Source organism: Chlorocebus sabaeus, chromosome 2 (genome assembly GCF_047675955.1).
Source record: "Chlorocebus sabaeus isolate Y175 chromosome 2, mChlSab1.0.hap1, whole genome shotgun sequence".
In the NCBI taxonomy this organism is placed as follows: domain Eukaryota; kingdom Metazoa; phylum Chordata; class Mammalia; order Primates; family Cercopithecidae; genus Chlorocebus; species Chlorocebus sabaeus.
Genome location: NC_132905.1, coordinates 40,449,270 through 40,464,927, shown reverse-complemented (window position 1 = coordinate 40,464,927; position 15,658 = coordinate 40,449,270). Strand labels below are relative to the sequence as shown.

The 15,658-nt window shown below is 38.3% G+C and overlaps 1 protein-coding gene across 1 annotated transcript in view; it reads right to left on the bottom strand.

Moving 5' to 3' along the window:
• ITCH (itchy E3 ubiquitin protein ligase) overlaps positions 1 to 15,658 on the bottom strand; it is a 137,778-nt gene that overhangs the window by 21,894 nt on the left and 100,226 nt on the right. Inside the window, exons 15-20 of the mRNA XM_008021369.3 lie at positions 10,058 to 10,130; positions 8,667 to 8,738; positions 5,607 to 5,695; positions 3,335 to 3,494; positions 2,403 to 2,536; positions 1,931 to 2,071 (exon numbers count right to left, since the gene is read on the bottom strand). Of these exons, the coding sequence (XP_008019560.1) occupies positions 1,931 to 2,071; positions 2,403 to 2,536; positions 3,335 to 3,494; positions 5,607 to 5,695; positions 8,667 to 8,738; positions 10,058 to 10,130 (669 nt within the window). The remainder of the gene's footprint in view (positions 1 to 1,930; positions 2,072 to 2,402; positions 2,537 to 3,334; positions 3,495 to 5,606; positions 5,696 to 8,666; positions 8,739 to 10,057; positions 10,131 to 15,658) is intronic.

The following is a 15,658-nucleotide window of genomic DNA, read 5'->3' as shown; positions in this document are numbered from 1 at the left end:
CTAGGAGGAAAAAATGGTTTTGTGGGCCCGGCCCAGGGTCCCCATGCTATGTGCCCTCTGGGGACTTGGTGCCCTGTTTCCAAGCCGCTCCAATGTGACTAAAAGGGACCAAGGTACAGCCCAGGCTGTTGCTTCAGAGGGTGGAAGCCCCAAGACTTGGCAGCTTCCACATGGTGTTGAGCCTGAGGGTGCACAGAAGGCAAAAATTGAGGTTGGGGAACCTCCATCTAGATTTCAGAAGGCATATGGAAACGCCTAGATGCCCAAGCAAAATTCTGCTGCAGGGGCAGAGCACTCACAGAGAACCTCTGCTAGGACAGTGCGAAGGGGAAATGTGAAGTTGGAGGCCCATACAGAGTCCCTACTGGGGCACTGCCAAGTGGAGCTGTGAGAAGGGGGCAACCGTCCTCCAGACCCCAGAATGGTAGATCCACCAACAGCTTGCATCATGAGACTGGAAAAACCACAGACACTCAACGCCAGCCCATGAAAGCAGCTGGTGGGGGGCTATACCCTGCAAAGCCACAAGGGCAATGTTGCCAATGCCATGGGAGGCTACCTCTTACATCAGGGTGACATGCATGTGAGACATGGAGTCAAAAGAGATCATTTTGGAGCTTGAAGATTTGACTGCCCTGCTGGATTTCAAATCTGCATGAGGCCTGTACATAGGATATTACATGCAGCTCCTTTGTTTTGGCCAATTTCTCCCATTTGGAATGGCTGTATTTACCCAATGCCTGTTATCCCCCAGTATATGTAAGAAGTAACAAAGTTGCTTTTAATTTTACAGGCTCATAGGTGGAAGGGACTTCCTTGTCCCAGATGAGACTTTGGACTGTGGACTTTTGAGTTAATGTTGAAATGAGTTAAGACTTTGGGGGACTGTTGAGAAGGCATGATTGGTTTTGAAATGTGAACACATGAGATTTGGGAGGCACCAGGGGCAGATGATATGGTTTGGCTCTGTGTCCTCACCCAAATCTCATCTTGTAGCTCCCATAATTCCCATGTGTTGTGAGAAAGAATTAGTGGGAGATAACTGAATCATGGGGGTGGGTCTTTCCCATGCTGTTTGCATGACAGTGAATATGTCTCACAAGATATGATGAGGTCATTTTTTTTTTTAGACAGAGTCTCGCTCTGTCACCAGGCTGGAGTGCAGTGGTGCTATCTTGGCTCACTGCAAACTCTGCCTCCTGGGTTCAAGCCATTCTCCTGCCTCTGCCTCCCTAGTAGCTGGGATTACCGGCACATGCCACCACACCCAGCTAATTTTTGTATTTTTAGTAGAGACGGGGTTTCACCATATTGGCCAGGATGGTGTCAATCTCCTGACCTCATGATCTGCCTGCCTTGGTCTTCCAAAGTGCTGGGATTACAGGCGTGAGCCACCGTGCCCGGCCAATGATGAGGTTTTGAAAACAGGAGTTTCCCTGTACAAGCTCTCTCTTTGCCTGCTGCCATCCATGTAAGATGTGACTTGCTCCTCCTTGCCTTCCACCATGAGTGTGAGGCCTCCTCAGCCTCGTGGAACTGTAAGTCCATTAAACCTCTTTCTTTTGTAAATTGGCCAGTCTTGGGTATGTCTTTATCAGCAGCAGGAAAGTGGATTAATACACCTTACAATATTCCCTGTGAAAATATCTGCATATATATTTGAGATTCTTTTTAATGACACGTTATACAGCATAGTTACAGAATTGATACTTAAAAGAGTAATCCTGCATGACTTTTACCCTTAAAACTCTTTTAAAAATACTTTTTTTTAAAAAAAAACTTTTTAGAAATGAAAAATGACTGCCTACACAGGATATTGATTAGCACAAAGACAAATACTATTTTTGGAGATAACTCTCCATTAGTATTAGTAAGCAATTATCAATACGCTGTAGTCAAACAAGTGAAATGTGAAAAGGAGCACTCTCACCTGATGTATTCCTCTTTATTTTCTTCTGTTACAAGAATATTGCCACCATTAGGTTTCAGATCATGACTCTTAATTTCACCTAGAATTTCTTTGTCAACAGAGAAGTACATTTCCAAACCGCATTCCTCAATATTGTTTTCTCTGCACAAATGAAATTAGCACTCTCTGTTATATCCACCAATTCAATCATAATTTATAAGTCTTTAACTAAAGGCCCATGTTCTTCAATAATTAAGTTATAACATCAAAATAAGAAGAAATAAGATTCTATTCTAAGGTCATCATATTATTGCCAAAGATCTTCGGTATATTTTTGTAAAATTTATCATATTGAATAAAAAGGCATGTTTGATATATAGATCATTTAAATACAATAAACCAATTATGTGCTTACAGTTTGCATAGGTTATCAATACTACACGGAATGCATATAAACTATATTTTAATAAATTACATGGAAAAAGAAACTTACTTAACCCAGATGAGAGAATTGTAAAATTCTGGATCAATAGATTCTAAATCCTTGAGTCCAACTGGTTTGCTCAAAATACGCTTATAGAATGGTAAAGAAAAACTTGTGTCTATGATTTTCCCATGGAACAGAGCCTATGAAAAAAGGAAACAAGACTGCTTAAAATAATTGTACAATAATCATTTTATTTCAATATGTTAAATGAATTCTTCATTTAAAAACACTTCCCTGGGTCGGGCATGGTGGCTCACGCCTGTAATCCCAGCAATTTGGGAGGCCGAGGTGGGTGGATCACCTGAGGTCAGGAGTTCAAGACCATACTGACCAACATGGAGAAACCCTATCTCTACTAAAAACACAAAAATTAGCCAGGCGTGGTGGCACATCCTTGTAATCCCAGCTACTCAGGATGCTGAGGCAGGAGAATTGCTTGAACCTGAGACGTGGAGGTTGTGGTGAGCCGAGATCATGCCACTGCACTCCAGCCCAGGCAACAAAAGTGAAACTTTGTCTCAAAAAAACACTTCCCTGGCTGGGCACCGTAGCTTACACCTGTAATCCCAGCACTTTGGGAGGCTGAGGTGGGTGGATTACCTGAGGTCAGGAATTCAAGACCAGCCTGGTCAACATGGCAAAACCCCATCTCTACTAAAAACACAAAAATTAGCCGGGTATGGTGGTGCACACCTGTAATCCCAGCTACTTGGGAGGCTGAGGCAGGAGGACTGATTGAGCCCAGGAGGCAGAGGTTGCAGTGAGCCAAGATTGTGTCACTGCACTCCAGCCTGGATGACAGAGCAAGACTTGGTCTCAAAAATAAAAAACAAAACAAAATCACTTCCCTTTCTCTCATATGATCTGTTATGGCACCTAAGAGAAAATTTAGTATTGCTGAGTAAGCAAAGTAAACATAATTCTTGACCTGCACTTACCATGGCAATAAATCTGCCAATAAAACGAAAATATTTCAGGTGATCTGGATTGATGTAAGAAGCGGGGTTTATCTGCAAGCAGTAGTTATCCTTCCCTGCATATTCAAACAGGCAATACATTGGGTTCAACACTTCATGTGACAAAAGAAAGAACCATTCTCTGAAATCAAAAGAAAATTTACTATGAAAAATCTTGCAGTTTACCATGTCAACAAATCAAAGAACAGTGTTATAAAGTTCTTAGGGATCTATACCCCTCAGCTAGTGATAGTTTTCTAATCTCATGTTGATTTTTATTGCTTCTGTTCAAACTCACATCTATTTCACAGAGTTGGTAGTATACACCATCTCTGGTAGATGGTAATATATACATTATTACATTTCAAAGAATCTAAGACAACATTGCACCTTTATTTGATGAACCACTAAACTGTATTTTCCCAATTTTACCTGTGATATATCTTAATTTCAGAGATATTATAACATGAAAATACTGGTCTTAGAATCAATGAAATACTATTCATAGACAAATTTAAAATTCACTATTCACCCATGTGAGTGGCTGAAATCAATCTAATATTCCATCTATTACTAAGTCCCATAATAATCCCCATCAAGTGCCACTACTCCCTACACGTTAAATCAATATGAAAAATCTTCCAATTTCACAGACGCAGTAAAGCACATAATTCCAGCCACTCACATATTAGAAAAATGCTGAGACTCTAAGTCAAATATTGTGAAAATATGAACCAATATTAACATAAGATTATGGTTACTAAAACTATGTAACATGGGTGATCTGGGGTAATACATGTGGCATAAGTCTGTAATCTGGATCTCTTTTCCTGTTAGTTCATGGCCTCTTCTGATAAGTGTATCTCGTGACACACTTTAATATTGCTAGTTGATTTTCTTATTAGGAATAAATGATTACTCTCCTCTTCGATTGCCTTTAATTTATACAAAATTACATATTTCTACTCATATTTGTTATTTATCTATGATTTTTTTTTTTTTTTTTTTTTTTTTTTTTTTTTTTTTTTGAGACGGAGTCTCGCTCTGTCGCCCAGGCTGGAGTGCAGTGGCCGGATCTCAGCTCACTGCAAGCTCCGCCTCCCGGGTTCATGCCATTCTCCTGCCTCAGCCTCCCGAGTAGCTGGGACTACAGGCGCCCGCCACCTCGCCTGGCTAGTTTTTTTGTAGTTTTAGTAGAGACGGGGTTTCACCGTGTTAGCCAGGATGGTCTTGATCTTCTGACCTCGTGATCCACCCGTCTCGGCCTCCCAAAGTGCTGGGATTACAGGCTTGAGCCACCGCGCCCGGCCTTATCTATGATTATATCATATATTTTGAAATAATTTTATTTAAACTCAGAAACATAATATAAATAAGAACTACTAAAATGTAGCCACCAGTTAGTGTGCACACAAAGACACAGGCTCTGAACTAGGTCATTATTAATAAACAATATTTCTACTCTTCACAATAATCCTAGAAATGTAGATACTACTATTCTTATTTTACAGATGAAAATATTTGCTCAACCTCACACTCCCAACATTGGGAGTAGAAAAAGATTCAAATCTGGGCTTGACCCCAAAGTCCTTGTCTTTGCACAATGCCACCTCTATGCAAATTTTTAACCTGGGGTGATACATTATTATGGAATAAGCAAAGCAATTCTCATTAGAGACTATCTTCTAGGGTTTGATTTCAAGCTCCAATATGAAGAAAGCAGAATTAAGACTTTCAACTCCTATTTTGTACAATTTTTAATATTTTCATGACAAATATACTAATCTCAGTTGGAAACTGAGTAACTATTACCTGTGTATCAGTAATCTGTGGTCGGGAAAATGACCTGATCATTATAAGGCCTTGTGTTTTCTGTGGAACAGATATGAGAGGTGGTAGACTGAACACTGGTTACTGGTTAAATGGTACAAAGCTTGCATCCAGGCTCTACAATTTACGATGTGCCTTAGATGAGTCTCTAAGCCTCTTCATTATCCTATAAAATTCTCTATCACAAGGTTACCCTGAAGATTAAATGAGTGATGTGGGTGAAATCAATCAGCTGTACATGACACAGAAAGTGCTGAATTAAATGTTTTTGGAAATTCTGTAGCTACAGCATAATAAAGGTATAATAATTTGACATACTTCATTTTCCTAAAATATAAGATTGAGAAAATAATACTTGCAAGTGAAGTGCAATGGTACCTTTGGAGGAAAGGAACTAAGTTCTGAGTATTCATATTATCACTACCTTGCTACACCTCCATAATCTAAACCTTCTTCTCCTGGAAAAATCACCCACAAACGTCTTCGCAGATCTTGGGGACTGAGGCTCATTATCTAAGAAACAATAAAGTAAAATAATTGGTGAAAAAAGTCATTGAAACACTGTCTACCACTTCTACGTTTGACATCTCCTTCATTGTAGGTAATTCAAATCCCTCATGACATAGAAAGGAGTTCATGGTCCAATCAAAACCACACATACAGAAAATACGTTATAGTAACATTTAATAATATTTTATTATTATACACATCTATATTTTTATATACTTTATATAAAACATGTGATTTTATTTATTTATTTTTAGACAGAGTCTCGCTCTTATTGCCCAGGCTGGAGAGCAATGGTGCAATTTCGGCTTACTGCACCTCTTCCACCTCCCAGGTTCAAGCAATTCTCCTGCCTTAGCCTCCTGAGTAGCTGGAACTACAGGTGTGCGCCACCACACCCGGCTAATTTTGTATTTTCAGTAGAGACGGGGTTTCCCCATGTTGGCCAGGCTGGTGTCAAACTCCTGACCTCAGGTCATCCACTGGCCTCGGCCTCCCAAAGTGCTGAGATTACAGACGTGAGCCACCACACCCGGCCATGATTTTATTTTTAATGATGCTATTATTGACTTACAATGTTGCTTATATCAATTACTTAGAACATAGATGGGCATGGTCAGAGGGTAGATGGGGTTTTTGTGGTTTGTTAGGTTTGGTTTTGATTCATAGCCAAAGGTACACATAACAGCTAACTGGCTAACCGAGAAATGAAAAACAGTAGCTGCAGAGAGACCCAGTTAACGTCAGAAACTCATTCTCAGTGGCAACCTATAAATACCTAGAAAAACTACTCAAATTTTGTGTCCCACTATAGGTGGTTAATAGGATCATCTTCATATTTGAAGGATGGTACATTACTGAGCTACAGTGAATAGATCATTTGGTTTCCTGCCACATAAAACTAATTATTTGACCAAAATTGCGTGTGCGTAGCACTGCATATATCAATTACTCTTAGAAAAAAATACAGAAGAACCTGGAAAGGAAGAAGTTGATATAATGCCTTTACTTTATTGAGTGGTAAGAATGAATTCTCACATTTAAATATCCAGAGAGGATCAGTAAGTAACCTGTTTATGCCAAGTTCTCTCAGTTCCCCCACAAAACTATCACATTTATGAATTCATATCCCAATCAAGCCAGAAAATCCCAGATGTAACATAAAAAAATTCAATGCTTAGACATATGTACATGTTTATGCCCACTATTCTACAAATAGTATAGGCTAGGTATACAGCAATGCAAATGAGAACTGTCACAAAGTTAAAACTATCTTTAAATAATTCCTTTTAAAATATGTCTAATATGAAGAAAAAAAAAAGTTTTCTCTTGTACTTTACCCCATAACCAGTTGTACTATGTTAACAGACGAAACACTATCTAGAGCCATTTTATCCAACAGCTATCCAAAGAAAATCTGATGCTAATTTTGCAATTACTTTTGTTGCCTTTAAGCAATCAAATTGTTCTCTCACATTTTTATTACCCAGTTATTTGATGGATGTCAAATCTAGGGTGACACTTTTAAAAACTGTTTTAGAACCATCTAGTCTGTTATTTTGCAAAAGACTTCAGGTTTCAAAGTCAAAAGATAAAGGAACAGTTTAATGTTTTGCATCTTTCCAGTAGAGGTAAGATTGGAAAGCAAGTTGTTTCAAGAAACTCATCCAACAGAGTGATAAAAGGGTGGTTATGAACATAAAACTAGAAATGGGCAAGGACTAGGGTGGGGAATGGCCTTTGATACTTATATCAGATCAAGGGGATGATTCATAATTCTCTAAATGGCCTCAATAAAGCTCCAGTTCCCACTAAAAAGCTTTCTGCTCCTACATAGCAGGATGCCAATTGGCTTTTTCCTTTAATGTCAATAATTGAAGCTCCGTTCGAAAATGAACAAAACTGATTCTGAAAGCAAGTAGCCAGCTACTACCAACTGTCTCAACCTCTTTTCCCTTTGCATTCAATTCCATACTTCTTGAAGCTGTAGTTACTACAATATCACTGGTGCTTGAAAATAAAGAATCACTTCCACATCTGGATATAAAACAAGGACTAACCAGATGTTTTCATTTTAAGACATTTTGAGACATTTTTTCACTAGTTATTTTAACCTTCTATATAACAATCATTTTAACATTTAGTTGCAGTAGGTTATTAGTGATATCTATAATATAAAGGTAAATAGTAGATTAATTCAAGTTCTTTTTTTTCATTATTGAGATGGAGTTTCACTCTTATTGCCCAGCCTGGAATGCAACGGCACGATCTCAGGTCACTGCAACCTCCGCCTCGCAGGTTCAGCCAACTCTCCTGAGTAGCTTTACAGGATTACAGGCACCGGCCACCAGGCCCAGTTAATTTTTATATTTTTAATAGAGACAAGGTTTCACCATGTTGACCAGGTTGGTCTCAAACTCCTGACCTCAGATGATCCACCCGCCTCAGCCTCCCAAAGTGCTGGGATTACAGGCATGAGCCATGTGCCCAGCGAGTAAATTAACTCAAGTTCTGAAGACAAGTGAAAAAATCTGCTGACTACTTCTGAAAACTCATATATATCTTTTTTTAGATACTGTCACCAATGACCAGTTACTTTTTTTCCTGTTAAGAGTAACACACGCTTATTGCAAAAATCCAAGTAATACTGAAGTGTAAAAACAAAGTCTTCCCCTCTCCTTTCTACAATCTGATAATGTTCATATGGGTATTTCCAGACCTTTGGCTACCAAAAATCTATTATCTTACCTATGCATTTATTTCAAATCATACCAGTTTAGAAACAGAAACCTGAAACACGCACACACACACACACACACCCCTTAAACCCTAAGGTGGCTGGCAACGAGATCACACTTGAAAAATTCAAGGACTTCAACTCAAGAAGTTCCAGACTGTTCAGATTAAACTGACAGCACCAAAAGCTGGTCCTAAGCTAGCAGCCAGGGCAAATATTATTGAGAGAATGAAACAGTACCTGTTGAAAGGAATCCTCAAACAATGTTTTCCTTGTCACTGTAATCTTTATGTGCTGTGGCATGGCCAGTTGCTGAAATAGAAGAATGACTTAAGTCAACTCTCATCATTAAAACAGCCTATCAAAAAATCAAAAGGGGAAAGTTTTATTTACTTTTATCTTTGCTTACAGAAACAAGTAGACTATGAATGTAAATTTATATTCAATAACGTTTACCAATGCATCGGTGAGTATTCATGCTAATTATAGCTTAATACATGAAAACAGAAGAACCACAAGATTGATCTCATATGTACACTGCTTACTTAATAATGTATCAAATAAATCTTTACTTAATCTTATTTTCCAATAGTTAATCCAGATTCTTCTTGCTTCCATGGGTCCAGTTAATTACAAGTTTCAATTGTAAAAATATTCATCATAGTAACTTTGACTAGGGCATTCATTTAGAACTCATAAAAAATCATTAATTCCAGTAAATATCTATGCATCAGAAATAGTTGATCACATCTGAAAAAAACACTGAATATAACATCTATGTATGGATATGTTCATGTATGTATGAACATGTATATATCTATCAAAGTCATTTATATCAAATGATAGATATAAAAATGGCTGGTGTCCAGGCATGCTGGCTCATGCCCACAATCCTAGCACTTGGGGAAGATGAGGCAGCAGGAAAATTTGAGTCCAGGAGTTCAAAACCAGCCTAGGCAACATAAGGGCACCCTGTCTCTACTAAGAATTAGCCAGCTGTGGTGGAGTGCATCTGTAGTATCAGCTAGTGAGAAGGCTGAGGCAAGAGGATCACTTGAGCCCAGTAGGTCAAGGCTGCAGTAAGCCATGATGGCACCAATGCACTCCAGCCTGGGTGACAGAGTGAGACCCTGTCTCAGAAAAAATAACAAATAAAAATAGAGTAGCTGGTTACAATTATATCAGAAAATGCTTTAACTTATATTTGAAGATTTCTGCAATCTGAAAGTAATGGGTACTGGGAAAAAGTGACAATGTTTGCTTATTCAGATGGTCTCAAGTTTAATTTTCTTCTTAAAAAAAAATATATATATATATATATATATATATATTTACAGAGATAAGGCCTCAATATGTTGCCCAGACTGGTCCTGAACTCCTGAGCTCAAGTGATCTGCCCACCTCAGCCTCCCCAAGTGCTGGGATTACATGAGGTTTAATTTTCTGAACAACCAAAGTCACAAATGATCTAATTGATAAATCTATTAATTTGCTCTAAAAATAGACGAAAGAGATTCTAATGCTTCCCGTTTTACCTGGTTTTCTGTGAGTTAAGTATTTTCACAATCACTGTGTAATACAAGCAACACAACAAAGGAAAGGGAGTACAGAGATACAGTTCCAACACTAACCTGACACCAGAATCGGAAATACTGAACCTTTGCTTTGAAGTCCCGAACATAGGCTATCTGAGGTCCATTGTCTCTGAGGAAGAACAAGGGTTAACAGGACATATATAGCTGCTTGTAAAAGATAATGCTGAAGGAAAGCAAAACATCCCACCCTCTCTCAGCACTTACTAACCAAATACAAAAATATAGCATATTCCTAACACAACCGTTCTTGGCTTTTTGAGAGATATTTCCCCAGGAATACCTTTAAGTAACAGAAAAAACAAAAGAAAAACTTTGATTTTGTTGAAGCTACTATTGTGGAATTTTCTCTTCTATGCTGGCAAATCTAAGAGGGCTAAGTAAAAGGGGTTCTATCTGAGAATGCTGTCTATCCCAACATCGATTCCCTCCTTTATCCTTAAGTAAAACCCTTGTTATTTAACTGAATAGAATGCTACATATAATAAAGTCTACATTTCTCTATATGGCCATGTGACTTAAGTCTCTAAGTGAAAGTGGCATATGAAACTTTCAAGAAGGATCTTTTTGGCCAGGTGCTGTGGCTCACACCTGTAAATCCCAGCACTTTGGGAGGCTGAGGTGAGTGGATCACCTGAGGTCAGGAGTTTGAGACCAGCCTGACCAACATAGTGAAACTCTGTCTCTACTAAAAATACAAAAATTAGCCGGGCGTGGTGGCAGGTGCCTCTAATCCCATCTACTTGGGAGGCTGAGGCAGGAGAATCACTTGAACCTGAGAGTTCAAGGCTGCAGCGAGCTGAGATCGCACCACTGCACTCTAGCAAGGGTGACAAAGCTAGACTCCGTTTCAAAAAAAAAAAGAAGGATCTTCTAAAAGAGAGCTAAAATAGCTAAAAAAGTATGTGTGTGTGTGTGTGTGTGTGTGTGTGTGTGTGTGTGTATGTGTGTTTTGTTTTACTCCAAATTCCAGCCTGGAGTATGACTCTGATAGCTTAAGTTTCAGAAGCTGTCACAGAACATGAGGTGATGTTGAAGAATGAGACCACACTCTAGGATGGCAGAAAAGACAGAAGAAATTTAGATAACTAATGACACCATGGGGTTTCTCAGCTAGCCTTGGACTTAATACCACTGGATTATCTTCCTCTGAAAAATTCAATGTATATCAGTGTAGAAATACAAATGATTCTGCACATTGACTTTATATTCTGTTATGCTGTTAAATTCACTTACTAGTTCTAGTAATTTTTTCTAGATTCTTTATGATTTTCTGTATACGTATGTTATTTGTGTGAATGGAAAAGAGACAGTTTTACTTCTTCCTTTCCAATTTATACATCTTGTATTTCTTTTCTTTTCTTTTTTTTTTTTTTTTTTAGATATAGTCTCATTCCATCTCCCAGGCTGGAGTGCAGTGGTGCAATCTCTGCTCACTGTAACTTCTGACCCAGAGGTTCAAGTGATTCTCCTGCCTCAGCCTCCCGAGTAGCTGGGATTACAGGTGCCCACCAACATGACCGAATAATTTTTGTATTTTTAGTAGAGACGGGGTTTAGCCATGTTTGCCAGGCTGGTCTTGAACTCCTGGCCTCAAGTGATCTGCCCGTCTCAGCCTCCCAAAGTTCTGGGATTACAGGCGTGAGCCACCGTGCCTGGCCTGTATTTCTTTTTCTCATCTCACTGCACTGGGTAGGAATACCAACACAATGTTAAGTGAAGTGATGTCAATAGATATCCTTGTCTTATTCTTGATCTTGTGAGGTATTTCATCATTAATTGTGATGTTGGCTGCAAGCTGTTGTTAAATTTTTTTCTGGTAAAACAGCTTCTGGCCGGGCGCAGTGGCTCACGCCTGTAATCCCAGCACTTTGGGAGGCCGAGGCGGGTGGATCACGAGGTCAGGAGATCGAGACCAGCCTGGCTAACACAGTGAAACCCCGTCTCTACTAAAAATACAAAAAATTAGCTGGGTGTGGTTGCAGGTGCCTGTAGTCCCAGCTACTTGGGAGACTAAGGCAGGAGAATGGCGTGAACCCGGGAGGCGGAGCTTGTAGTGAGCCAAGATCACGCCACTGCACTCCAGCCTGGGCAACAGAGTGAGACTCCATCTCAAAAAAAGTTTCCAAGGTAGCTGAGAGTTTATCATAAATTTGCATTGTATTTTGTCAAAAGCTTTTCCTGAAATTATCACATGATTTTTCTCCTTTAACCTAGTTTGTTTTTTTTGACATGGTGTCTCACTCTGTCACCCTGGGTGGAATGCAATGGCCTGAAACCTCGTCTCTACTAAAAATACAAAATTAGCCGGGCACACGCTAATGGTGGCACATGCCTGTAATCTCAGCTACTCGGGAGGCTGAGGCAGGAGAATCGCTTGAATCAGGGAGGCAGAGGTTGTGGTGAGGTGATATCGGGCCATTGCACTCCAGCCTGGGCAACAAGAATGAAACTCCGTCTCAAAAAAAAAAAAAAGAAAGAAAAAAGAAAATGTTTCCATCACTTGTATTTTATGAATGAATTTGAATATGATTGATTAACTTATAACTTATAAGTTTGATAAACTTTACCAGTGACACCATCTAGGCCAGAATTTTCTTCATGAGAAATCTTTTTCTTCTTTTTCTCTTTTCTTTTTTGGGCCTCAACCTCCCAAAGTGCTGAAATTACAGGCGTGAGACACCACGCCTGGCCTTTTTGTTTTGAGACAGGGTCACACTGTCACCCAGGCTTAAGTACAGTGGCGCGATCTTGGTTCACCACAGCCTCCTGGGCTCAAGCAATCTTCCCACCTCACCCTACAAAGTAACTGGGGCTACAGGCATGCACCACCACACCTGGCTAATATTTTGTATTTTTTGTAGAGATGGGGTTTCACCATGTTGCCTAGGCTGGTCTTAAATTCTTGAGCTCAAGTGATCTGCCCACCTTGGCCTTCCAAAATGCTGAGATTACTGGTGTGAGCCACTGGGCCTGCCCTTAAAAATTATTTAATTATGCATTTGATTTATCAGCTATACAGATATTTAGACTTACCATCTGTTCTTGTGTCCATTTTGGTGACATACCTTTTAAAGAATTTGTCCATTTGATCTAAAATGTTAAATTTATTGGCATAAATATACCCTTTATTATCCTTTTAATGTCTATAAAATACACAGTAATGTCCCTCTTTTTTTCTCTACAGGTTTAATTACTAAGGGTTGTTAATATTATTCATGTTTACCAAAAATTTATCTTCTAGCTTTGGGCGCACCATTGTTTCTTTTCCACTTCACTGAGTTCTGCTTTTATTTATTTCCTTTCTTGTACTTACTTTAGGTTTAGTAACTTTCCTTTTTCTAGCATCTGAATGTAAAAGCAGAGATCACTGATTTTATCTTTCCTATATTCTCATCTACTTCTTTAAAACAAAAAGTTTCCCTCTGAAGACTACTTTAGTTAAATCCCACAAATTGTGATATGTGGTGTTTTAATTATTATTCAAAATAAAATATTTCCTGATTTTTCTTGTAACTTCTTTTTTGAGCAATGGTAATGGTGTGGTGGAAGTCCCGCTGGACTATTTTTAAATGATGGGGACAAATACACTTCTATCTTACATAAACTACTATTATTTTAGTGTTTTCTATTATATGCACCCAAACTTACTGTAACTAAAATCAATGATAGAATAATATTATCGATAATTTATCCCCATATCTAAATTACCTCCGTATTTCATTAATACCAAATTAGCCTGATTTCTCAGTTTCTGTTTTAAACATAAAAGTTGTTAATGTGTAGAAGTATAAAATTAGAAGGTAACAGGGAACCACCTTTGCTCTAAGCAAGCCACACTATAAGAAAACTACAGACCAACATCCCTTATGAACACTGATGGAAGAATACTAAATAAAATATTAGCAAAAAAATCTCAGCAGCATATTAAAAGCCTACTTCAATCCTTTTGACTAAGAAGGATTTATTCCTCGAATGCAAAAATGGCTATTATATCTATGGATATAATAGACATATCTAGGGATATGTCTAAATATCCCTATAGTTGATAAATCAAATGCATAATTAAACCTATGAAAAATCAACATAATATACCACATTAACAGAATGGGGGGGATCACATGATCATCTCAATTGATACCAAAAAAGGATTATACAAAATTCAATTCACTTTCATGATAAAACACTTCACAAAAGGGATAGGAAACACTGGGAATAGAGGGAAACTACCTCAATATAATAAAAGGCACATATAAAAATCTAACAGCAAACATTGCATTCAATGGTTAGTTTTGTAAGATGAGGAACAATACAAGAATGCCTACTTTCGCCACTTGTAGTCAACATAGCATCCAGAAGCTCTAGCCAAAGGAATTAAGAAAAAAAAAAAAAAAGATATCCAAATTGGGAAGAATAAAACTTATCTGCTTTCGGAAGCTATGATATTTTATGAAGAAAACACTAAATATTCCACAACAAAAAATCCTGCCAGAATAAGTGAATTCAGGAAAGTAGCAACTTACAAAGTCAACACACAATAATCAGTTCCATTTCTATATACTAAGAATAAACAAATTAAAAGAAAATTAAGAAAACAATTCCATTACAATAGCATCACAAAGAGTAAAAAATACTTAGGAATTAACCAAGAAGGCAAAAGACTTGTACACTGAAAACCACAAAACACTGCTGAAATAAATTAAAGAAAACACAAAGATATCCACATTCATGGATTGGAAGACTTAATATTGTTAAGATGACCACACTACCCCAAATTGATATAGATATTGAATCTGTATCGGTCAATATAGATTTTATTGATTTTATACATTCAATAAAAGCCCCTATCAAAATCCAAATGACTTTTTTTTTTCCAAGAAATAAAAAAATCCATCCTAAAATTTATATGGAATCTCAAAGGACCCTGAATAGCCTAAGTAAGCTTGAAAAAAGAACAAAGTTGGAGGACACATACCGTCCTGATTTGAAAACTTGCTACAAAGTTGTAGCGTGGTATTGGCAAGTCAGACATACAGATCAATAGAATAAACAGCGCAGAAATAATGCCTTGCATATATGGTAAAATGCTATTGACAATGGTGCCACAATCATGCAATGGGGAAAGGACAGTCTTTTCAACAAATGATGCTTGGGAAAATTGGACATTCACACGCAAAAAGATGAAGTTGGACCCTTACCCAACAACATATACAAAATTTAACACAAAATGGATAAAAGATCTAAATGTAAGAGCTAAAATTAAAGAACTCTCAGTCTAGGTGTGGTGGCTCACGCCTGTAATCCCTGCACTTTGAGAGGCTGAGGTGGGTAGATCATGAGGCCAGGAGTTTGAGACCAGCCTGCAACGTGGTAAAACCCTGTCTCTACTAAAAATACAAAAATTAGCCAGGCGTGGTGGTGCGTGCCAAAAACCCCAGCTACTCAGGAGGCTGAGGCAAAAGAATCGCTTGAACCCGGGCGGCAGAGGTTACAGTGAGCTGAGATCTTGCCACTGTACTCCAGCTTGGGTGCCAGAGCGAGACTCTATCTCAAAAAAAAAAAAAAAAAAAAGAACTCTCAGAAGAAAACTTAGGGCAAAGCTTTATGACACTGGATTTGGCAATGACTTCTTGGATATGA